The sequence below is a fragment of the Tribolium madens genome, unplaced genomic scaffold, assembly GCF_015345945.1.
Source record: "Tribolium madens isolate multiple individuals breed KSU strain unplaced genomic scaffold, Tmad_KSU_1.1 Scaffold_71;HRSCAF=194;Tcas5.2_LG6, whole genome shotgun sequence".
Lineage (NCBI taxonomy): Eukaryota > Metazoa > Arthropoda > Insecta > Coleoptera > Tenebrionidae > Tribolium > Tribolium madens.
The window spans coordinates 4357016-4372922 of NW_025401041.1; the positions used below are offsets into that span (position 1 = coordinate 4357016).

The following is a 15907-nucleotide window of genomic DNA, read 5'->3' on the forward strand; positions in this document are numbered from 1 at the left end:
TTATAGTACACAAGATTTAATTGAAAAACATGTATTTTTTAATAAATACAGTTATTTGGTCTTGCATTTTGATTATTGTGCTGGTCCACTGCAAAATTCCGTTCCTTGGCGTTGCCAACATTTTTTTGGTGCGTTCCTATTTTTAGTAACTTTTCTGTCAAACCATCCCAAAACATTCTTTGTGTATATTTACACAAATCAGCGTTATTTTCAGTGCAATTTATTTATTTATCTGCCGTAAGTAATAAAATCCCCCCAGTTAAGACTTTGCTTTATTTGTGATTCATACAGGTGCATCGACCTTTTGGCCCCTTGACCCAGAACAATGTCGTGACCCAATCATGAATAAACACCTCTGTGTCTTCCTCCTCGCAACATCGACGCTTTTCGGTGAGTTTAAATACACCCATTGCCCCAACAAGCACACCACGGCACTTTTCCATTGAGCGGAATGTTGGAAATGTTGGACATTTTTCGCGTTTTCACCGTCTCGCAACTACTGAGACTGTTGGTGCGCTCGCGCTCGGAGTGAAGGTCGTCGAAGGGGGCCCCGAAGCGGTGATCCGACCGGTCGGTGCACACGGAGAAGGAGCGCCGATCCACGCTGGTGACAGTCCCCCGACGGCTCTTCCTATGCTTCCGGTGTCTTTTTTCGTCTTTGACATGGACGTGTTTCCGGTCAGGGCTCACTGACGCTTTTTTCTCCTCCGGTTTCTTCTTCTCCGATCCGGAACTGGAAGTTTTCGGTTCCGGGGTCTTGCGCGACTCTAGACTTGGGGTTTTCTGGTGTTTCGGTTCAGAAGCCCCGAGTTTTATATCAAAAATCGAATTTTTCTTCTCTTTTTTGCCCTTGAAATGGATGGAGACTTTTCGGCGGAAACTCTCTTTTGGGGATTTTTTCTCCTCAGGGTTGTCAGTTTTTGACGTTTGAAATTTGAGATTCTCTTCATTTTCGCTTGAAATCAACTCGGATGAGGTCAGTTCCAGAAGATTCGTTTTTGAGCCTTTTTGGAAATTGTCAGGGTTGTAACGCGAGTTGAAAAAATCCGAGTTTTGCTCACTGAAAAATGGATTTGTTTGATCACAGTTGGTAGGCATGTTTGGTGAAGTTTCAGCCTCTTTGATGTTGAGTTTTTCTGCTGATTTTGAATGCAAACTGTCAAAACTGTTTTGCAGATTTCTGTATTTCTCAAACCCGAGGAGTGGCATCGGGTTTGGCATTAGTACCACATTTAGTTCACTTTTGTACGGTTTTTGGGTACCATTCTCGCCAACTTGATCATTAGTAATTTTTAAAATATCCTGCGAAATTGTTTCGATATCATTGAGTAACTCTTCTAGGTTTCCTCCATTGCTAAAAGTGCTTCTACTGGGAGTACCATCAAATGGGTGATTGTCAGTTTTTACTAATAAGTCAGTCGTGGTTTTGCCCATGGATGGTACTGGTTCAGTGTTCGGCACGAGAATCATATTTTGGTAAAAATTACTCGCATCAGTTGGCACTATTTTCTCACTAAAAAATTCATCATCTTTGCTTATTGTAATGGGTGAAAAAAAATTTTTGGGTTGTGGGTTTTCATAAGTCTGGTCGGGTTTAATAACATTTTCTTGGAGCGAGTTTTTATCGGAATTTTCGGTACTGTTTTCTTCCGGTACAACTGATAAGTGATCGAATTCGGAATGGAGATTTTTCATGTTGGTTTTTTGGACGTTTTGGAGGTTTTGGGACGTTTCAACTTCTTCAGATTCGTCACTACAAGTGCTGCAACTTTCCTAAAATCACGTTTTTGGGGATTTTTTTTCCTAAATATGTACTCACCGAATCGCTTGTACTACAAGTAGTTGAGGAAGAGGAAAATTCGTACTCTTTTTCTTTGAGGAGTTTATCGAGTTTGTCGTACTCGTCGCGCAAACACCAGATTTCCTTCTTGAGCATTTCATTTTCACGTTTCAATTTTTTTATATCGTATTGACCTTTAAATGAAAACATGAGTTGTTAAAAAAAATCAAAATCAAGTGTTTATGCTATTACGAAACGAAAAATTCGGAAAAATGACAGTCGTAAAATGTACATTTGTTATTGTTCAAAATTAGAATGTAAACACGTCGAAGGTGAGCATAATTCGGAGTGGGAAAACAATTATTTACGTAACTAAATCGGTTGTGTAACCGAAAACCTATAAATCACAGTTTAATTGTAATTTTTTGTAACCAAAAGGGTTTTAATTTTCTGCCAACTGCTCCAGTGGTGTAGAAGGTAACCAAGGTAACAGACGTCTGATATTAAAATGTCAAGATGGCTTTTAAAAATTGACTAAATGCTACTGTATTTTTTTACACATTTTTTTACTCTAGAATGACAGTTTTAAACATCTAAATTCGTTCAAAAACTCTTTATATTTAAAACAATGGATTTTCGACATTTTTGATCTGATTTTTAATATCAATCTGATATTAAAATGTCAAATGACTAAATGCCATTTAATTTTGTATTTTGGAATTCTTTTTTTTTACTACACATTTTGGCCCTAGAATGACAATTTTAAACTTCTAAATTCGTTCAAATCTTTATTTATTTCATATTTAGAACGAGGTTTTAACATTTTTGTAACCAAATTTAGGGTTTTAATTTTCTGCCAACCGCCCCAGTGGCGTAAAAAGTCACCATGAAACTTTAAAACACAAACTGATATTAAAATGTTAAGATGGCTTTTAAAAATTGACTAAATGCCTTTTATTTTTGTATTTTGAGATTTCAATTTTTTTCTTACTGTATATTTTTACACATTTTTGACTCCAGAACAGTTTTAAACATCTGAATTCGTTAAAATCTTTATTTACTTTATTGTTTCCAAAACTATATTTAAAACAATGGATTTTTGACATTTTTGGACTCCAATTTAGTCATTTAATTTTTTGCCAACTGCTCCAGTGGCGTAGAAAGTAACCGTGAAATTTAAAAACACAAATTTTGATATTAAAATGTCAAGATGGCTTTTGAAAATTGACTAAATGTCACTTAATTTTGTATAGTTTTTTTGCTTACTATACTTTTTAACACATTTTTGACTCCAGAATGACATTTTTAAACATCTAAAATCGTTCAAATTTTTATTTGTTTCAATGTGTTTAACCCTTTTTATATTTAAAACAAGGCTTTGACATTTTTGTAACCAAATTTTGGGTTTTAACTTTCTGCCAACCGCTCCAGTGGCGTAGACAGCAACCATGCAACTTAACGAAACACAAATCTGACAATAAAATATGAAAATGGCTTTTGAAAATCGACTAAATGCCATTTTGGAATTTACATTTTAGCACATGTTTGACCCTAGAATGACAATTTTAAACATCTAAATTAAGTCGACGTTGGTGTAAATATACATCAGCTGGCTTTGTAATTAATCATAAGTATTTTTGCTCATATCCACTTTTTACGCAAAGTTGGCTTTGATCGTTTTGCATTTTTTCGTGTCATACGTCAAATTATCATGGCCCACTTTTAACGTTTCTTCTACCGGTTTAAAAATATACAAAAAAGCCCAATGACCACTCGATTGTTTTACAAATAACTTTCTTTCTTTTGATTTTCGTTATTTATAGGACGTTTAAAAATTTGAGAGCTTCAATCATATATTTATTATGCTTGGATCGCTTATCTAAACTAATATTTCTGAGGTTATTGATTGACGCAAGATTTTGTTTATTGAATATGATTAGAATGTCATTTGGTTTTTTTTTTACATTTAATCTTGTATTTACACTAGAATTGGATATTTTTAGCTACATGATGTTCGTCTGTTTTTTTTCTTTATTTCTAATCCAGTGTCGTAAAATGGTCAACTTAATTACTGTTTAGTGAAATTAATTAAAGGATAAAAGAATTAAATAAGATAATTTTGGTATCTTTATTACTTTCCGACATTTTCAGTGGCGTACCAATTATTTATCGAGACATAAACAGTCGTGAAAAAAATGTGTTGAAATTACACTTAATCAACGAGTGAATTAAGTAAATCGATTGAAAAATATCTATTTTTTATGTGTTCGTGTCTATTTGTAGAAATGCAGTGTGTTTGAGGTCTTTCTTCAAGGTTCGCAGTTTATTTTCTGCGTGTGTCAGCACGCTAATTATTTCTGAAATTGCTGTGTTATATTGAGAACGTTTTATTGCTCGAGAAACCGCAAATATTTGATACATTATTGAAAAAAAAAAGAATTTTGTACAGTTACTTGACCAGTGGCGTAGATCACGATGACGTCACTTAACTTCTTCCTGTTTGGACGCAATGGCATGAGGCCAAGCTCGCAGATTATTATATTTTGTAATTTTTATGTTGTACTAAACTGAATTCCTGAAGTATTTTCGTGTGACTAGCTTTGTGTTTGGCGCAAAAATAGCACAGTAATTAAGAAAAAAGCCTGTATTTTTGGTTGCCTAAATAATCATTGGCGATTACTTTAAGTATGTTTTGTTTTTTAAATAATTTTTATACTTATTTACTTGTTCCACATACATAAATTTTGCTTCCTTGTTTTTTATAGACACTTAATTGCGTGCAAGTAGTTCAAATTTTATGGTTTGTAACAGTTTTAGATTTTAGAACATTTTTAAAAACCGAATTTTTTATTTTTTTTTTCAAATCACACTCAAATTCATTCATTACAACAACATGTAAATCTAAAATAGAGAGAAACAACATTCTATTATTTTGTTTGTTTTTATTTTCATCTTTGCATACAAATATGACATAAAAGTCTGTTGGCAACACTGAGTTGTTTGTAATCGTTTTAAGTGAAATTTCTGGTCAAAGTTTGCTTTGAAAATATGAAAATTGTCAAGTGTCATATCATCTGTCACTACACGTTGCCAACTTAATTACACAAACGCAGGCCACTTTGATCAGAAAGTTAATTAAATGTTTGGTATCAGAATCAGGATGTTTCATAGTCATTTAAAAAAAAACGTGATATTTGAGTTTGAAAATCAAGGTGGCCATAGTAATATTTAAAATTGTTGCCAACTCAACAACACAAAAAACACGGTCATTTAACATTATCCGGTATTTATTAGGACTTTTGAGTATTATTTTTTTTTATTTTAGATAAAATTACGTTTTTTTTTTACAAATTTTTTAAAGTTTTGCGGAATTCGCAAGTGTTTATAACGAATGAAATATTTACTTATGTTTTATTGCTTTAGTGTTTTGGTAAAAATAAATATTTTTGTTGAAACGTCAAATTTTTTGCACTGTTGAATAATATTTGAAGATTATTACTTATACAGGGTGCGCCAGAACTCGTGCCCCAGGGAAAAAATTCGAAGTTATGAGAGTTCAAATTTTACACTTTTACTCTATTTATTTCTGTTGTAAAAATAATTTTTCAAGTTTTTTTGCTACAGGTTATTAGAAAAGGAAACAAGGAAGCTGTATCCTAAATTGTAACTCTGTTCAATGTTATTTCTGGCTTTTATTGGCAAAATTTTTGTACCTTTACTAAATAATTGTAAAAAACATATACAAAATCATAAGTATCCTTAAATAAATATAAAAAAAATGTCAAATGTCAAAAAGTAAATGTCAAAATTTTTTTACATTTTTTCTATGTTCCTGCTATCTTATTTGACTTGAAATTATTCTCTGGAGCACGAGTTCTGGCGCACCCTGTAGATGTTTTTTCTTATTTATGTACTATACAGGATGTTGTCAAAAAATTGCAACCACCTAACTTTTATAACGCTAATGAAACATAAAAATATCCAGTGGCGTGCCTGTATGCGATGTGGTTGCAATTTTTTGCAATATTAAGAAAACCCCCTGTATCAGTTCTTTGTACCTCTCTCAATTTCCGCATTGATATTGATGGTTCTCAACCTGAGTTCTTCGTTTTCGTAGATCATCCCTCTGGAAGATTTCCGATCCAACCTAAAGAAAAGAAAATTTAGGATTTTCACCGAAAATCGTTTTTCAAAAAAAGAAAATCTGTTAAAAAAAAACAATCCAAAATCCGTGTTAGATCAGTTTAAATCAAAATTCCCAAACCTACTGACCTGCGAACAGGCGCATCCCTGTAAAATTGAGAAAAAAATTTTGTGTTTTTGAAACTTGTACAATTTTTTTCAAATTTTTCTTTTATTTAAATACCTTCGATTCGGTTTAACGTTATTATCCCGTCTTCTGGTTCTCAGCATGTTCATTGATTTCGACATAACTTTTCTGTTAATCGTTTAAAAACACCAAACGTCGAAAACCGTAAATAAACACTTCACACACAACCATTTCACGTTTATTTAATTTTGTCACTGCTTTTAACTTCTTCCGTTTATACCAACAATGTCTTGATCGGCATTTTCATATCCAACGTGGTTGATTTTTGACAAATGATAGTAATGGACCAATCACAAAGCGTCTCGTTAACCCTCCTCCAATGGCGCGCGAAGCGAAGCTTTCGACCCCGATAACATGACTAACTTTGATCCGATTCGAATTTGTTTCGAAAAGTGAGAGAAACGCACGTCGAGTCATCGTATCTCATTCTGGTGCGTTGTAAGGCGTCGCGACGCTCTTAACTGTTTATAATCGGACGAGATCTAAATTTATCAGAGACTTATTTTGAGAATGTCGATGTGTTGTGTGTAGTGTAGGCGTGCTTAAGAAAATTGATTTTTTTTTTTCGAACTGTGATTTTGGAGGGTGGCCAATTGAAAAATTAGGGAAAAGTGATGAATTTGTTGGAAAATAAATACAGAGTGTGTTTTGTTGATATTTTGCAAATTAGAGTTACGTCAGTCTATAAATCACAACTTGTATAAACAAAAGTGGATGAATTATAAATATTTTTTCGTTTAATTGTCTAATGCCTTTTCAAGGATAGATTTGTTTTGATTTTTTGATTTATTCGAGTCGGGGATTAAGGGATCAGAGATTTTTATTGCCAATTGGGTTACCTATTTTTCGTTGTCTAATAAAAACACTTTGGTTCCATAATTTCAACATAAACGAGTGACATTATTCGATGAACTAATCGGTTCATGTATTGTTGGTTGCATACAATATTGCAACAATTTTTACAATTTTATAAAAATTCGCTGATATTGTCTTTCTATAATAAAATTCAGTACAATAAAATCGTTTTTTATTGTTTTAATGTAAATTACTAAAAATAATTAAGCGATAATTTTTGTTTCAAAATTTTAAATTTTAATGTAGAACTACATAGTCAGTGAAAATATCCGGTGAACGTTTTTTTTGTAATTTAATAATTTTGCATGGAAACTTTGGCAATTGTTGACCTGTCATTTGATCACGACCTGTAGTAAGTTTTTTTTTTTTAATTTTGATGTGGTGATTAAATAAGAAGTGTCAAAGTTGCCCTCACATTTTATTACTTCTTGGATCACGTCCTACTGTTAGAAAATGCATTAAACATGTTTTCAGTACTCTGGGAGACTACCCAATTACTCCCTTTCAAGGAAGTGCGCGATTTTTTGAACAGCCTGTATACAAGATCATCAATATTATTAAATAGATTTAAAAAAAAGTCAAATGTCAAAATTTTTTGACAGACAGAATTTTTCAAACATTTTTTCACTACTCTGAGGGACTACCCAAGGAAGTGCGCGATTTTTTGAACACTCTGTATTTTGATATTGTCATTGGGACAGGATATGAGAATATTCGATAAACATATTTAGGAAAAGTATCCGGTGAATGGTTTTTAATATTTTTTTTAATTTTTACACGTTACTATGGTAATAGCTGTCATTTGATTACGTCCTATAATTAGTACATTTACATTTGAAAAATCTGATTTTTAAAAAAACATATTTTTAGATGCAGTTATTGGACAGAAAGCATTTTAATGAATGTTTTTTTTTTTGAATTTGCATAAAAAAATATCGAAAATATCACAATTAGCTGTCTTAACATTCTCCGTCAAATTAAAAAAAGTGGTCGTCAATGTAATTTCAAAAATATGAATATTATTATTTATATTTACAACAAAATTGATTTTATGACAAATTATCAAACTTCATGATGCCAAGTAATTTATTTTTGTAAATTTAGATACGTCCATTTAGACAGGAATAATTAATTTTATGCCAAAATGTGACATTGACTTCTTATTTTTTAATTTGACTGTCCAGAAAATTTATTCCGTAAATTTTTACTTTTTTTTTCGTACTTTTAATTACGTCCTGAAATCGAAATTTTATAAAAATCCACTCATTTTTCCATTTTAAAATTCAATAGAATAAAATCGTTTTTTGTTGGCGATAGGTTTTTTTTTTCAAAATTTTAAAGTTTGGTGATTGAATAAAAAGTGTCAAAATAGGTGTAATTCGCATCAGATTTTATTACTTGTTTTTGGATCACGTCCTGTCGTTAGGATATGCCTCTCAAGGGAAAGTATCCCGTGAACTGTTTTTAATATTTTTGAAATTTTTGCATGTTAGTATGGCAATGAAATTAAATTTGAAAAATTAATTTTAAAAAATTGTACTTTTTGATGATTTTGGTTTAGCTCAAAAATATCGTAAAATTTTGATTATTATTACCTGTCTTATTTTTTTTTCAACAATTATGTATCTAGAATATGTGGCCAATAAAAAAATTGGAAGAAAGTGATGAATTTGTTGGAAAATTAGTAAAGTTTATTTATCAATTTTTTGTTGCCAACTGGGTTACATTATATTATACATTACTATTTAGACATAGACCGTTGGTTGCATAACTTGAACATTAAGAAGTGACAATATTCGATGAACTAATCGTTTCGTGTATTGTTGGTTGCATACACGATGACAAAAAATTTAATCTGTTTTTTTTTGCGCAGTGTTTGGCAACGACAACGACTACGATGACTACGACGAAGACTTAATCCCCCACAACTCCTCCACGAACAACACTCTTGTTTTCATCCGTTCTCTTACCAACCTTTCGATCGACGCCACCACCAAAACCATTCGTCTATTATGTGAAGTCCAAAACCTCGATTTGAACAACACAAATCGTGTTTCCATCACATGGCGCAAAAACAACGTTCCTGTCGAACGCAATGATCGTATCATTATTCGAAAATCGTCCAGTGATCACAAACATCGATCCATGCTTCGTATTAACGACGTCGAATTTTTCGATCGTGGTTTCTACGACTGTACGGCGACGAACGGCATCGATAAAATCCGATCGCAGGCGTTAGTAGACGTCGCGACGGAATCAGGACGCATTGATAGCACCGTTGCGCTAAAATTCGACGGTGAGATTACAACGATTCCAGCAGGGACAATTTTCGACGCCAAGTTGGCAGAACTGCCTCATGAGAGGATCACAAATACGTTGCAACGGCCTTATAATCTCAGTGAGCCGTTTTGTCAAGTTTATTTAGGGGAGACTTGTAAAGATTACTTGGAGAATCAGTATGTTTTTGTACAGCCCCCGTATAGTCAAAAAGACATCGAATTAATGCTAAGTGATGCTTTTCTGGTCATTTCGCAGTCAAAGTACGTCATAATTATAATTAATTATAACTACAAATAATTTTTTCTAGTGATATTTCATCGAGTTGTAATAAATTTGCACGACCGAGTTTGTGTTACTCGGCTTTTCCCTTGTGTACCGATCCGAAAAAAGTCAATATGTATCAGACGACGAAAATGAATCGCTTTAAATTGGATAATGTCGGTTTTAAGAATTTGAGGAATAAGTTGGGGAGTTCATTGAGGAGAATTTGTAAAGAAGATTGTCTTTTATTGGAGACTGAGTTGTGTAGTAAGGAGTATGCCATTGCGAAACGACATCCGGTCATTGGGAAGACTTTGGAGTTGGAAGAGTGTCAGTTTTTGCCGAATGAAACCGAAGCTAGTTCGAGGAATTGTCTCGAATTGGGAGTGGATCATGAGAGTGTCAATAAAGGCAAGTGAAAGGATCCGATGAACGGATTTTTTTTTACAATTGAAATACAGAAAAATTACAATTTGAAGCCGAAAAATCGGCGACCAGTAATTATCCAGAGTGGTTATATATAAATGATTTTCATCTAGCCAGCTGTGAATTTCCTATGTAAAAGAAAAAATGCCGCTTTACGAAAATAGGGGTACCTACTTGTTTTAACTCAAAATCAAAAAATCGCCGTTTACTAAGCGTCCACTTCGAAAATAGACTTCAATTATAAACTTGATTTCTTCTAAAGTATAGGTACATCATTATCAGTTATTATTGGAAATTAGTTGAAACAATAAAAGTTCAATTAACAACAATTTATAATTAATTAATAAGTGACACTAATGACAGAACTAGAGTTTTCAAAAAAGTAGAGCGGCACAAATAAAGTTACATGCAAAAAAATTCCAAAGCTGGCTAGATGAAAATCATTTATAACCACTCTGTATTAATTGGGACAGGATGTGAGAACATCAACTTTTTTTTAAATTTTGCTAGAGTTTTCTAAATTCTTATTATAATTACCTTTTTTTAAGCGTTTATGTGTTTAGAAAACCCTTTACGTAAATATTTAACATATCCTGAGTTTCTTTCTTGTATTTGTGATATCTTATTTTATTACTTCTTATTGGATCACGTCCTGCCGATAGAAATTGTTTGACTAGGAAAAGTATCCAGTGAATGGTTTTTAATAATTTTGCAATTTTTACATGTTACTATGGTAATAGTTGTCATTTGATTACGTCCTGTAATTAGTACATTTAATTTTGAAAAACCCAATTTTTAAAAAACATATTTTTAGATGCTGTCATTGGGACAGAAAACCTCTCTTTGAATGATTTTTTCAATTTACCTTAAAAAGTATCGAAAAATGTTGATTGCAATTAGCTGTCTTAATTATTTTTTCAAATATTCACCGTCAAATTCAAAAAAAGTGGTCGTCAATGTCATTTCAAAAATATGAATATTATTATTTACATTTTGACAACAAAATTGATTTGATGACAAATTACCAAAGTTCATGATGCCAAGTAATTTATTTTTGTAAATTTAAGTACGTCCATTTAGACAGAAATAATTAATTTTAGGCCATAATGTGACATTGACGATTTCTTTTTTTTTAATTTGACTGTATGTCTATAAAAAATTTTACGTAAATTTTTAATTTCTTTTCGTACATTTGATTACGTCTTGACCTCCAAATTTTAAAATTAAAATTTGCTGATGTCTCCTTGTTAAATTATTATTAATGTAAATTATTAAAAAACTAATTAAAGGATAGTTTTTTTTCTATAAAGTTTAAAGTTTAGTGATTGAATAAGTGTTGGATTACGTCCTGTTATTAGAAAATGCATGACGCGAGACAGTATCCTGTGAACGGTTTTTTAATAATTTTTGAAAATTTGTTACCATGGTAATCGTTGTTCTGCCATTTGATCACATCCTGTGGTTAGCGAATTTAAATTTGAAATTCTAATTAAAAAAATATTTTTAGATGATACATGCTATTGGGACAACGGCGAGTTATACAGGGGTGTTCAAAATATGAGCGAATTTGGTAATAAGTGTTTGAGATGGGCGCACCAATTCCACATCCATTTATCTGAACACCCGGAACTCACCGGTCATAATTATTGCAGGTGCGTTAACTAATTACAATTTTAATTAAATTTCAATTGTGTGAAATTACAGAAATCCAGGTGGCGTTGAATCACAACCGTTTTGTTACGTCGATGGTGATCCGATTCGTCGTGAAACTTGTGACGTCACCAAGTGCAGTAAGTTTTGTCACTTGTTTAATTAAGTAATTGACGTTATTTCACAGCCTACGTTGTTTGGATGTACGTCATTGGGATTTTCATAGCCGTCTCTGTTTTTAGTGTTGTGCTATTTGGCGTTTTTTGTTGTCGACGAAGAAATAAACTTGCACGTAACTTGCAAAATGTTAGTCAATTATCATGATTGTAAATTTGATAAAAAAAATGTTGATTTTTAGATGAATGTTCCCGTCGCTGATAAGAATATTTATGGTAGTGGTAGTCCTAATGCCCCTCCTATGGAACTAAACAGTCTCCTCCCCCCCAATATCCCCCCACAACGTAACTCCCACTCGACGAAAAACGGTTATCAGAACGTCCCCCAATACACCTACAAAGAAGTCGCTTTTGTGGAGGAGTTGGGCGAAGGAGCCTTCGGTAAAGTGTACAAAGGTGAACTCAAAACAAAAAATGGGAAAATTTTCGTTGCTGTAAAATCACTGAAAGAAAATGCCAGTGCCAAAACACAGGCTGATTTTCAGCGCGAAATTGAACTAATTTCAGAACTGAAACATCCAAATATTATTTGTCTACTAGGAGTGGTAGTAAAACAGGAACCTATGTGTATGTTGTTTGAATTCATGTCAGAGGTGAACCAATCAAAAAAATTTTTTGTTAAATTACCACAATTTTTTTTAGGGTGATTTACACGAATTTTTAATCACGAATTCACCAAGTGAAGGGAAAAGTTTGACCCAGAACCAATTTTTACATATCGCCATACAGATTGCACAAGGAATGGAATATTTGTCCGAAAATCATTACGTTCATCGCGATTTGGCCGCAAGGAATTGTTTAGTTTCCAAGGATTTGGTTGTTAAAATCAGCGATTTTGGACTCAGTAGGGATATGTACAGTTGCGATTACTACCGGTAAGTTTTTGGATCACGTCCTGTTGATTGGGGAAAGTATCCCGTGAACGGTTTTTGATAACTTTTGCATGTTAAAGCTCATAGAAACCAAGAAGGATATCGATAGTGGGGAAACTTGAGCAGTGACGTAACACAGAATTATTCTGTGATAAAAAAGGAATTGCATTTTTTTCCTATATTCTTTGACTGAGATATTAAATATAAAAAATTCATACGATGCTCTACGATTATTTCAAATATACGGTGATATTAATTAATTTCTGTACAAATAAAAGACGAAGAAAAAGTAACGAATAGATTCGTTTATTAATAATATAAACATATTAAAAAACAATATTTGTATCATAATTAATTTTAATTAATTTTTCAAAGTTAATATTTATTAGATGCCCCTGTTAATAAGTAGGTATATTAAACATTTTTAGTGATGTTTTGTTATCATACCTAGTAGATGTAAGAATTTTAATACACTGGGGGACACGGAATTTTGGACAATTTGTCATTTGACTGACAAAAAAATGTAAAACGGACTTTAAACAACTAACCTCACTTTCGGTTTTTGTAATTTTTATCCTGACAGCTATAGAAAAAATGACAACAAATCAAAATAATTTATTGAACCTATGTTAAAATACGTATTGCTGGCATTATTGTTTCGGAAAATCGACGCCAAAATTAAATTTCAATTAAAACTTTCAAATTTTAGTTTCAAATGTCAATCATGATGACAATAAAGCGTGGCTTACATTGACATTTTTTGAACTGACATAAATTTGATGTCCAAAATTCCGTGTTCGCTAGTGTAATAATTTTAAACCTTGTTGAACAATTTCTAATAACTTTCTCAAATGGTTACTGAGTATTGCAATTTATAAAAGAACAAATGCCTTAAAAATGTTATTTGGTAGTAAAGTAATAAAATCAAAATATTTTCATTACAATATATGGATTATTTGTTTTGTTCAAATAAATAAAAGCGAATACACGCCACTGCTCTCAGCTTATCTCAGAACTCCCCTGGATTCGTCCACGATCAGTTTTCGTCTCTGCGCATCCCTTCCATCGATATCCTTCTTGGTTTTTATGACCTCTACTATGGCAACTGTCATTTGATCACGTCCTACAGTTAATGAATTTAAATTTGAAAAAAAAAATTTTTTTTTTCAGTCTAATTTTAATCTGTCATTGTTAGGGTGCAATCAAAGAGTCTCTTGCCCGTCCGCTGGATGCCCCCCGAGTCCATCCTCTACGGCAAATTCACCACCGAAAGTGACGTCTGGTCGTACGGAGTCGTCCTGTGGGAGATTTACAGTTACGGTTTGCAACCCTACTACGGTTACAACAACCAGGAAGTGATCAATATGATTCGATCCCGGAAGCTGCTCCCGTGTCCCGACGCGTGCCCCAGCTATTGTTACGCCCTAATGGTGGAATGTTGGGCCGAATTAGCCGTTCGACGTCCCAGTTTCGGCGAAATCAGTCACCGATTGCGTGTTTGGAAACAAAATGGGAATCTAAACGGTGCCTATTTTAAAACAAGTGACAGTCGTTCGAAATCGGAGGAAGACAGCGCCACCTGGGAACGAAAACGACACCATGAGAGTCAGAGTAGTCTCACGAGTCGGACGTCGAGTCTTGGGAATAAAACACAAAGCACGAGTTTGAGTAATGAACAGTCGAGGAATCGGAGGAGTCATAGGAGGAAGGAGGATTCGCTTGATAGGGGGATGAGCCCCAAAAATACAGTGGTTAATTCAAATGGGGATAATTTTGAAATAAGGATTACACATTGATTTTTTGTTCCTGGAGTTGTGTTTGAGTCAATTTATGCCAAATTTTTATGTTATGAGTATTTATCCTTTTTTATGTCATTTTTCTATTGTGTGTCATGTGTACGTCAGTGTGTGTTTATAAAATATATCCAAGTTTTTTTTAATTTATTTTTTAACTAAACCAAATAATGTAGTAATGAAAAAACTTTATTAACAATTTTAGTATTTACAGTTAGTGGAAGTGACTACAGCTACGTCAGCCCAACCTATTCTTCAAATGAGTCTTCTTATCAATCTTCATTACGTAAAATTCCTTATCAACGTCAATAAATCTCGCGAGTCTTTTACCATCGAACGGGTCGTCGGTTCCGGGCGGATGCATCCGCATCTGTCAAAAATTACAGTGAGATGACGTCACAAAATCAGTCACCACCCAAGCAAGCAGCGCCCTCTTTCGTTATTATCTGTTACGTACCCATCTTCAGAACGTCGATTAAAGGGGAAAAAGGGGAGGAAACCCTACAACCACTACAATAAATAATACTAATTAAGTTAATGAAGCGAGATGGGGGGGGGAGGGGGTTAATGAAAGCGTTGTTATTCCTCTGAAGCCTTTTTGAGCCGTTTCTGGAAAAAAATCCGTTATTTTACACGTGTTATAACCAATCCGGATGTCACAAAAATGGGGAAAATTACCATAATTCGGTATTTTTCTTTGCATGCGTATTTGGTCTCGTCCATGTCTTGGTAGCAGTCGCTCTTGTAGTCGTCGGGCAAGGGCTCACCCTCGAATTCGCAGAGTTTTTTCAAAGGGCGCGCCCTAAAATGTGACTTTAGACACGGTTTGAGGACGGTGAAGTACCCACTTGACGATCATTTTGTCAAAACCTGAGGGCTTCTGGATGGGGCAGTAGAACACGTCGGGGGTGTTCTTGTCGAAAACTATGCTCCGCATCATGTCTTTAGCCCCCACGAACACCACCAAAGACAGGATTATGAGTGACGTGTGCATTTTTGCGCTGAAACCACCAAAAAAGGCGCGGATGTAATCATCACCAAACTTTCACTTTTTTTACATTTTCATGATTTAATTAAACAATAATAATAATAAATAATTGATTTCTAATTATTACTCACTTGTTTTGTGAATTTGCACAGACGACGTGATTACTAGTCACTCTGTAACGGCACAAAGCGGCCCTCAACTTACCAGATGAAGAAATCGCGTTGGCTGCAACTTGTGGAAGGACAAAAGACGATCAGAGTTTGTCATAAAACTAGTCATAAACTGACAATTCTTGTAGTTTTTCTAATAAGTGGTCACGAATCGCATTAGGACAATTAATTGACAGTCATTTGTTATCAATTAAGGCCATTTGATCAAGCAAAAGATTTACGCCACGAGTCCGAATTTTATGACTACAAGTTTATGACTCAAACTGGATGACCATCAGGTGAACCGTAAGAAAAAGTCACAGGTGGGTTTACAGTAGGCCATGTAA

At 33.5% G+C, this 15907-nt stretch overlaps 3 protein-coding genes across 6 annotated transcripts; 1 reads left to right on the plus strand and 2 right to left on the minus strand.

The window, feature by feature from the left end:
• Positions 1 to 15: 15 nt before the first annotated feature.
• LOC123009394 lies at positions 16 to 6454 on the minus strand. 2 transcript variants are annotated; one of them, XM_044405673.1, is made up of 5 exons: positions 6147 to 6454; positions 6053 to 6070; positions 5839 to 5927; positions 1820 to 1974; positions 16 to 1773 (listed from the first exon to the last, which is right to left on the minus strand). In XM_044405673.1, the coding sequence occupies exons 1-5, from the start codon at positions 6209 to 6211 to the stop codon at positions 397 to 399; spliced, it is 1704 nt and encodes a 567-aa protein (XP_044261608.1). In that variant the 5' UTR covers positions 6212 to 6454; the 3' UTR covers positions 16 to 396. The 2 variants fall into 2 exon arrangements, with proteins under 2 accessions (XP_044261608.1, XP_044261609.1); XM_044405674.1 differs by lacking the exon at positions 6053 to 6070.
• On the plus strand, positions 113 to 14569 carry LOC123009393 (tyrosine-protein kinase transmembrane receptor Ror-like). Its single transcript, XM_044405672.1, has 10 exons — positions 113 to 237; positions 292 to 390; positions 8839 to 9505; positions 9553 to 9917; positions 11440 to 11584; positions 11637 to 11722; positions 11770 to 11888; positions 11941 to 12351; positions 12401 to 12633; positions 13826 to 14569. Exons 2-10 carry the CDS (start codon positions 342 to 344, stop codon positions 14424 to 14426), a joined length of 2676 nt encoding a protein of 891 aa, XP_044261607.1. The 5' UTR covers positions 113 to 237; positions 292 to 341; the 3' UTR covers positions 14427 to 14569.
• A 25-nt stretch (positions 14570 to 14594) lies between these two features.
• LOC123009396 lies at positions 14595 to 15847 on the minus strand. Of its 3 annotated transcripts, none has more exons than XM_044405679.1 (4): positions 15616 to 15847; positions 15272 to 15424; positions 15102 to 15225; positions 14595 to 14793 (listed from the first exon to the last, which is right to left on the minus strand). In XM_044405679.1, exons 2-4 carry the CDS (start codon positions 15415 to 15417, stop codon positions 14662 to 14664), a joined length of 402 nt encoding a protein of 133 aa, XP_044261614.1. In that variant the 5' UTR covers positions 15418 to 15424; positions 15616 to 15847; the 3' UTR covers positions 14595 to 14661. The 3 variants fall into 3 exon arrangements, with proteins under 3 accessions (XP_044261614.1, XP_044261613.1, XP_044261615.1); XM_044405678.1 differs by having other exon boundaries at positions 15543 to 15845; XM_044405680.1 differs by having other exon boundaries at positions 14595 to 15032; positions 15543 to 15843.
• Between the last annotated feature and the right edge of the window lie 60 nt (positions 15848 to 15907).

What these genes read in the sequence shown, in the direction of transcription:
- LOC123009393 (XM_044405672.1), top strand. Translation starts at nt 342, where the DNA reads ATGAATAAACACCTCTGTGTCTTCCTCCTCGCAACATCGACGCTTTTC. An exon ending in TTGTGACGTCACCAAGTGCA is followed by an intron (nt 11,723 to 11,769) that starts GTAAGTTTTGTC and finishes GTTATTTCACAG; the next exon opens with CCTACGTTGTTTGGATGTAC. An exon ending in TTGCACGTAACTTGCAAAAT is followed by an intron (nt 11,889 to 11,940) that starts GTTAGTCAATTA and finishes GTTGATTTTTAG; the next exon opens with ATGAATGTTCCCGTCGCTGA.
- LOC123009394 (XM_044405673.1), bottom strand. Translation starts at nt 6,211, where the DNA reads ATGTCGAAATCAATGAACATGCTGAGAACCAGAAGACGGGATAATAAC. An exon ending in CAATGCGGAAATTGAGAGAG is followed by an intron (nt 1,975 to 5,838) that starts GTACAAAGAACT and finishes TTTCATTTAAAG; the next exon opens with GTCAATACGATATAAAAAAA. An exon ending in CTTGTAGTACAAGCGATTCG is followed by an intron (nt 1,774 to 1,819) that starts GTGAGTACATAT and finishes ACGTGATTTTAG; the next exon opens with GAAAGTTGCAGCACTTGTAG.
- LOC123009396 (XM_044405679.1), bottom strand. Translation starts at nt 15,417, where the DNA reads ATGCACACGTCACTCATAATCCTGTCTTTGGTGGTGTTCGTGGGGGCT. An exon ending in TTTGACAAAATGATCGTCAA is followed by an intron (nt 15,226 to 15,271) that starts GTGGGTACTTCA and finishes GTCACATTTTAG; the next exon opens with GGCGCGCCCTTTGAAAAAAC. An exon ending in AAGAAAAATACCGAATTATG is followed by an intron (nt 14,794 to 15,101) that starts GTAATTTTCCCC and finishes AATTTTTGACAG; the next exon opens with ATGCGGATGCATCCGCCCGG.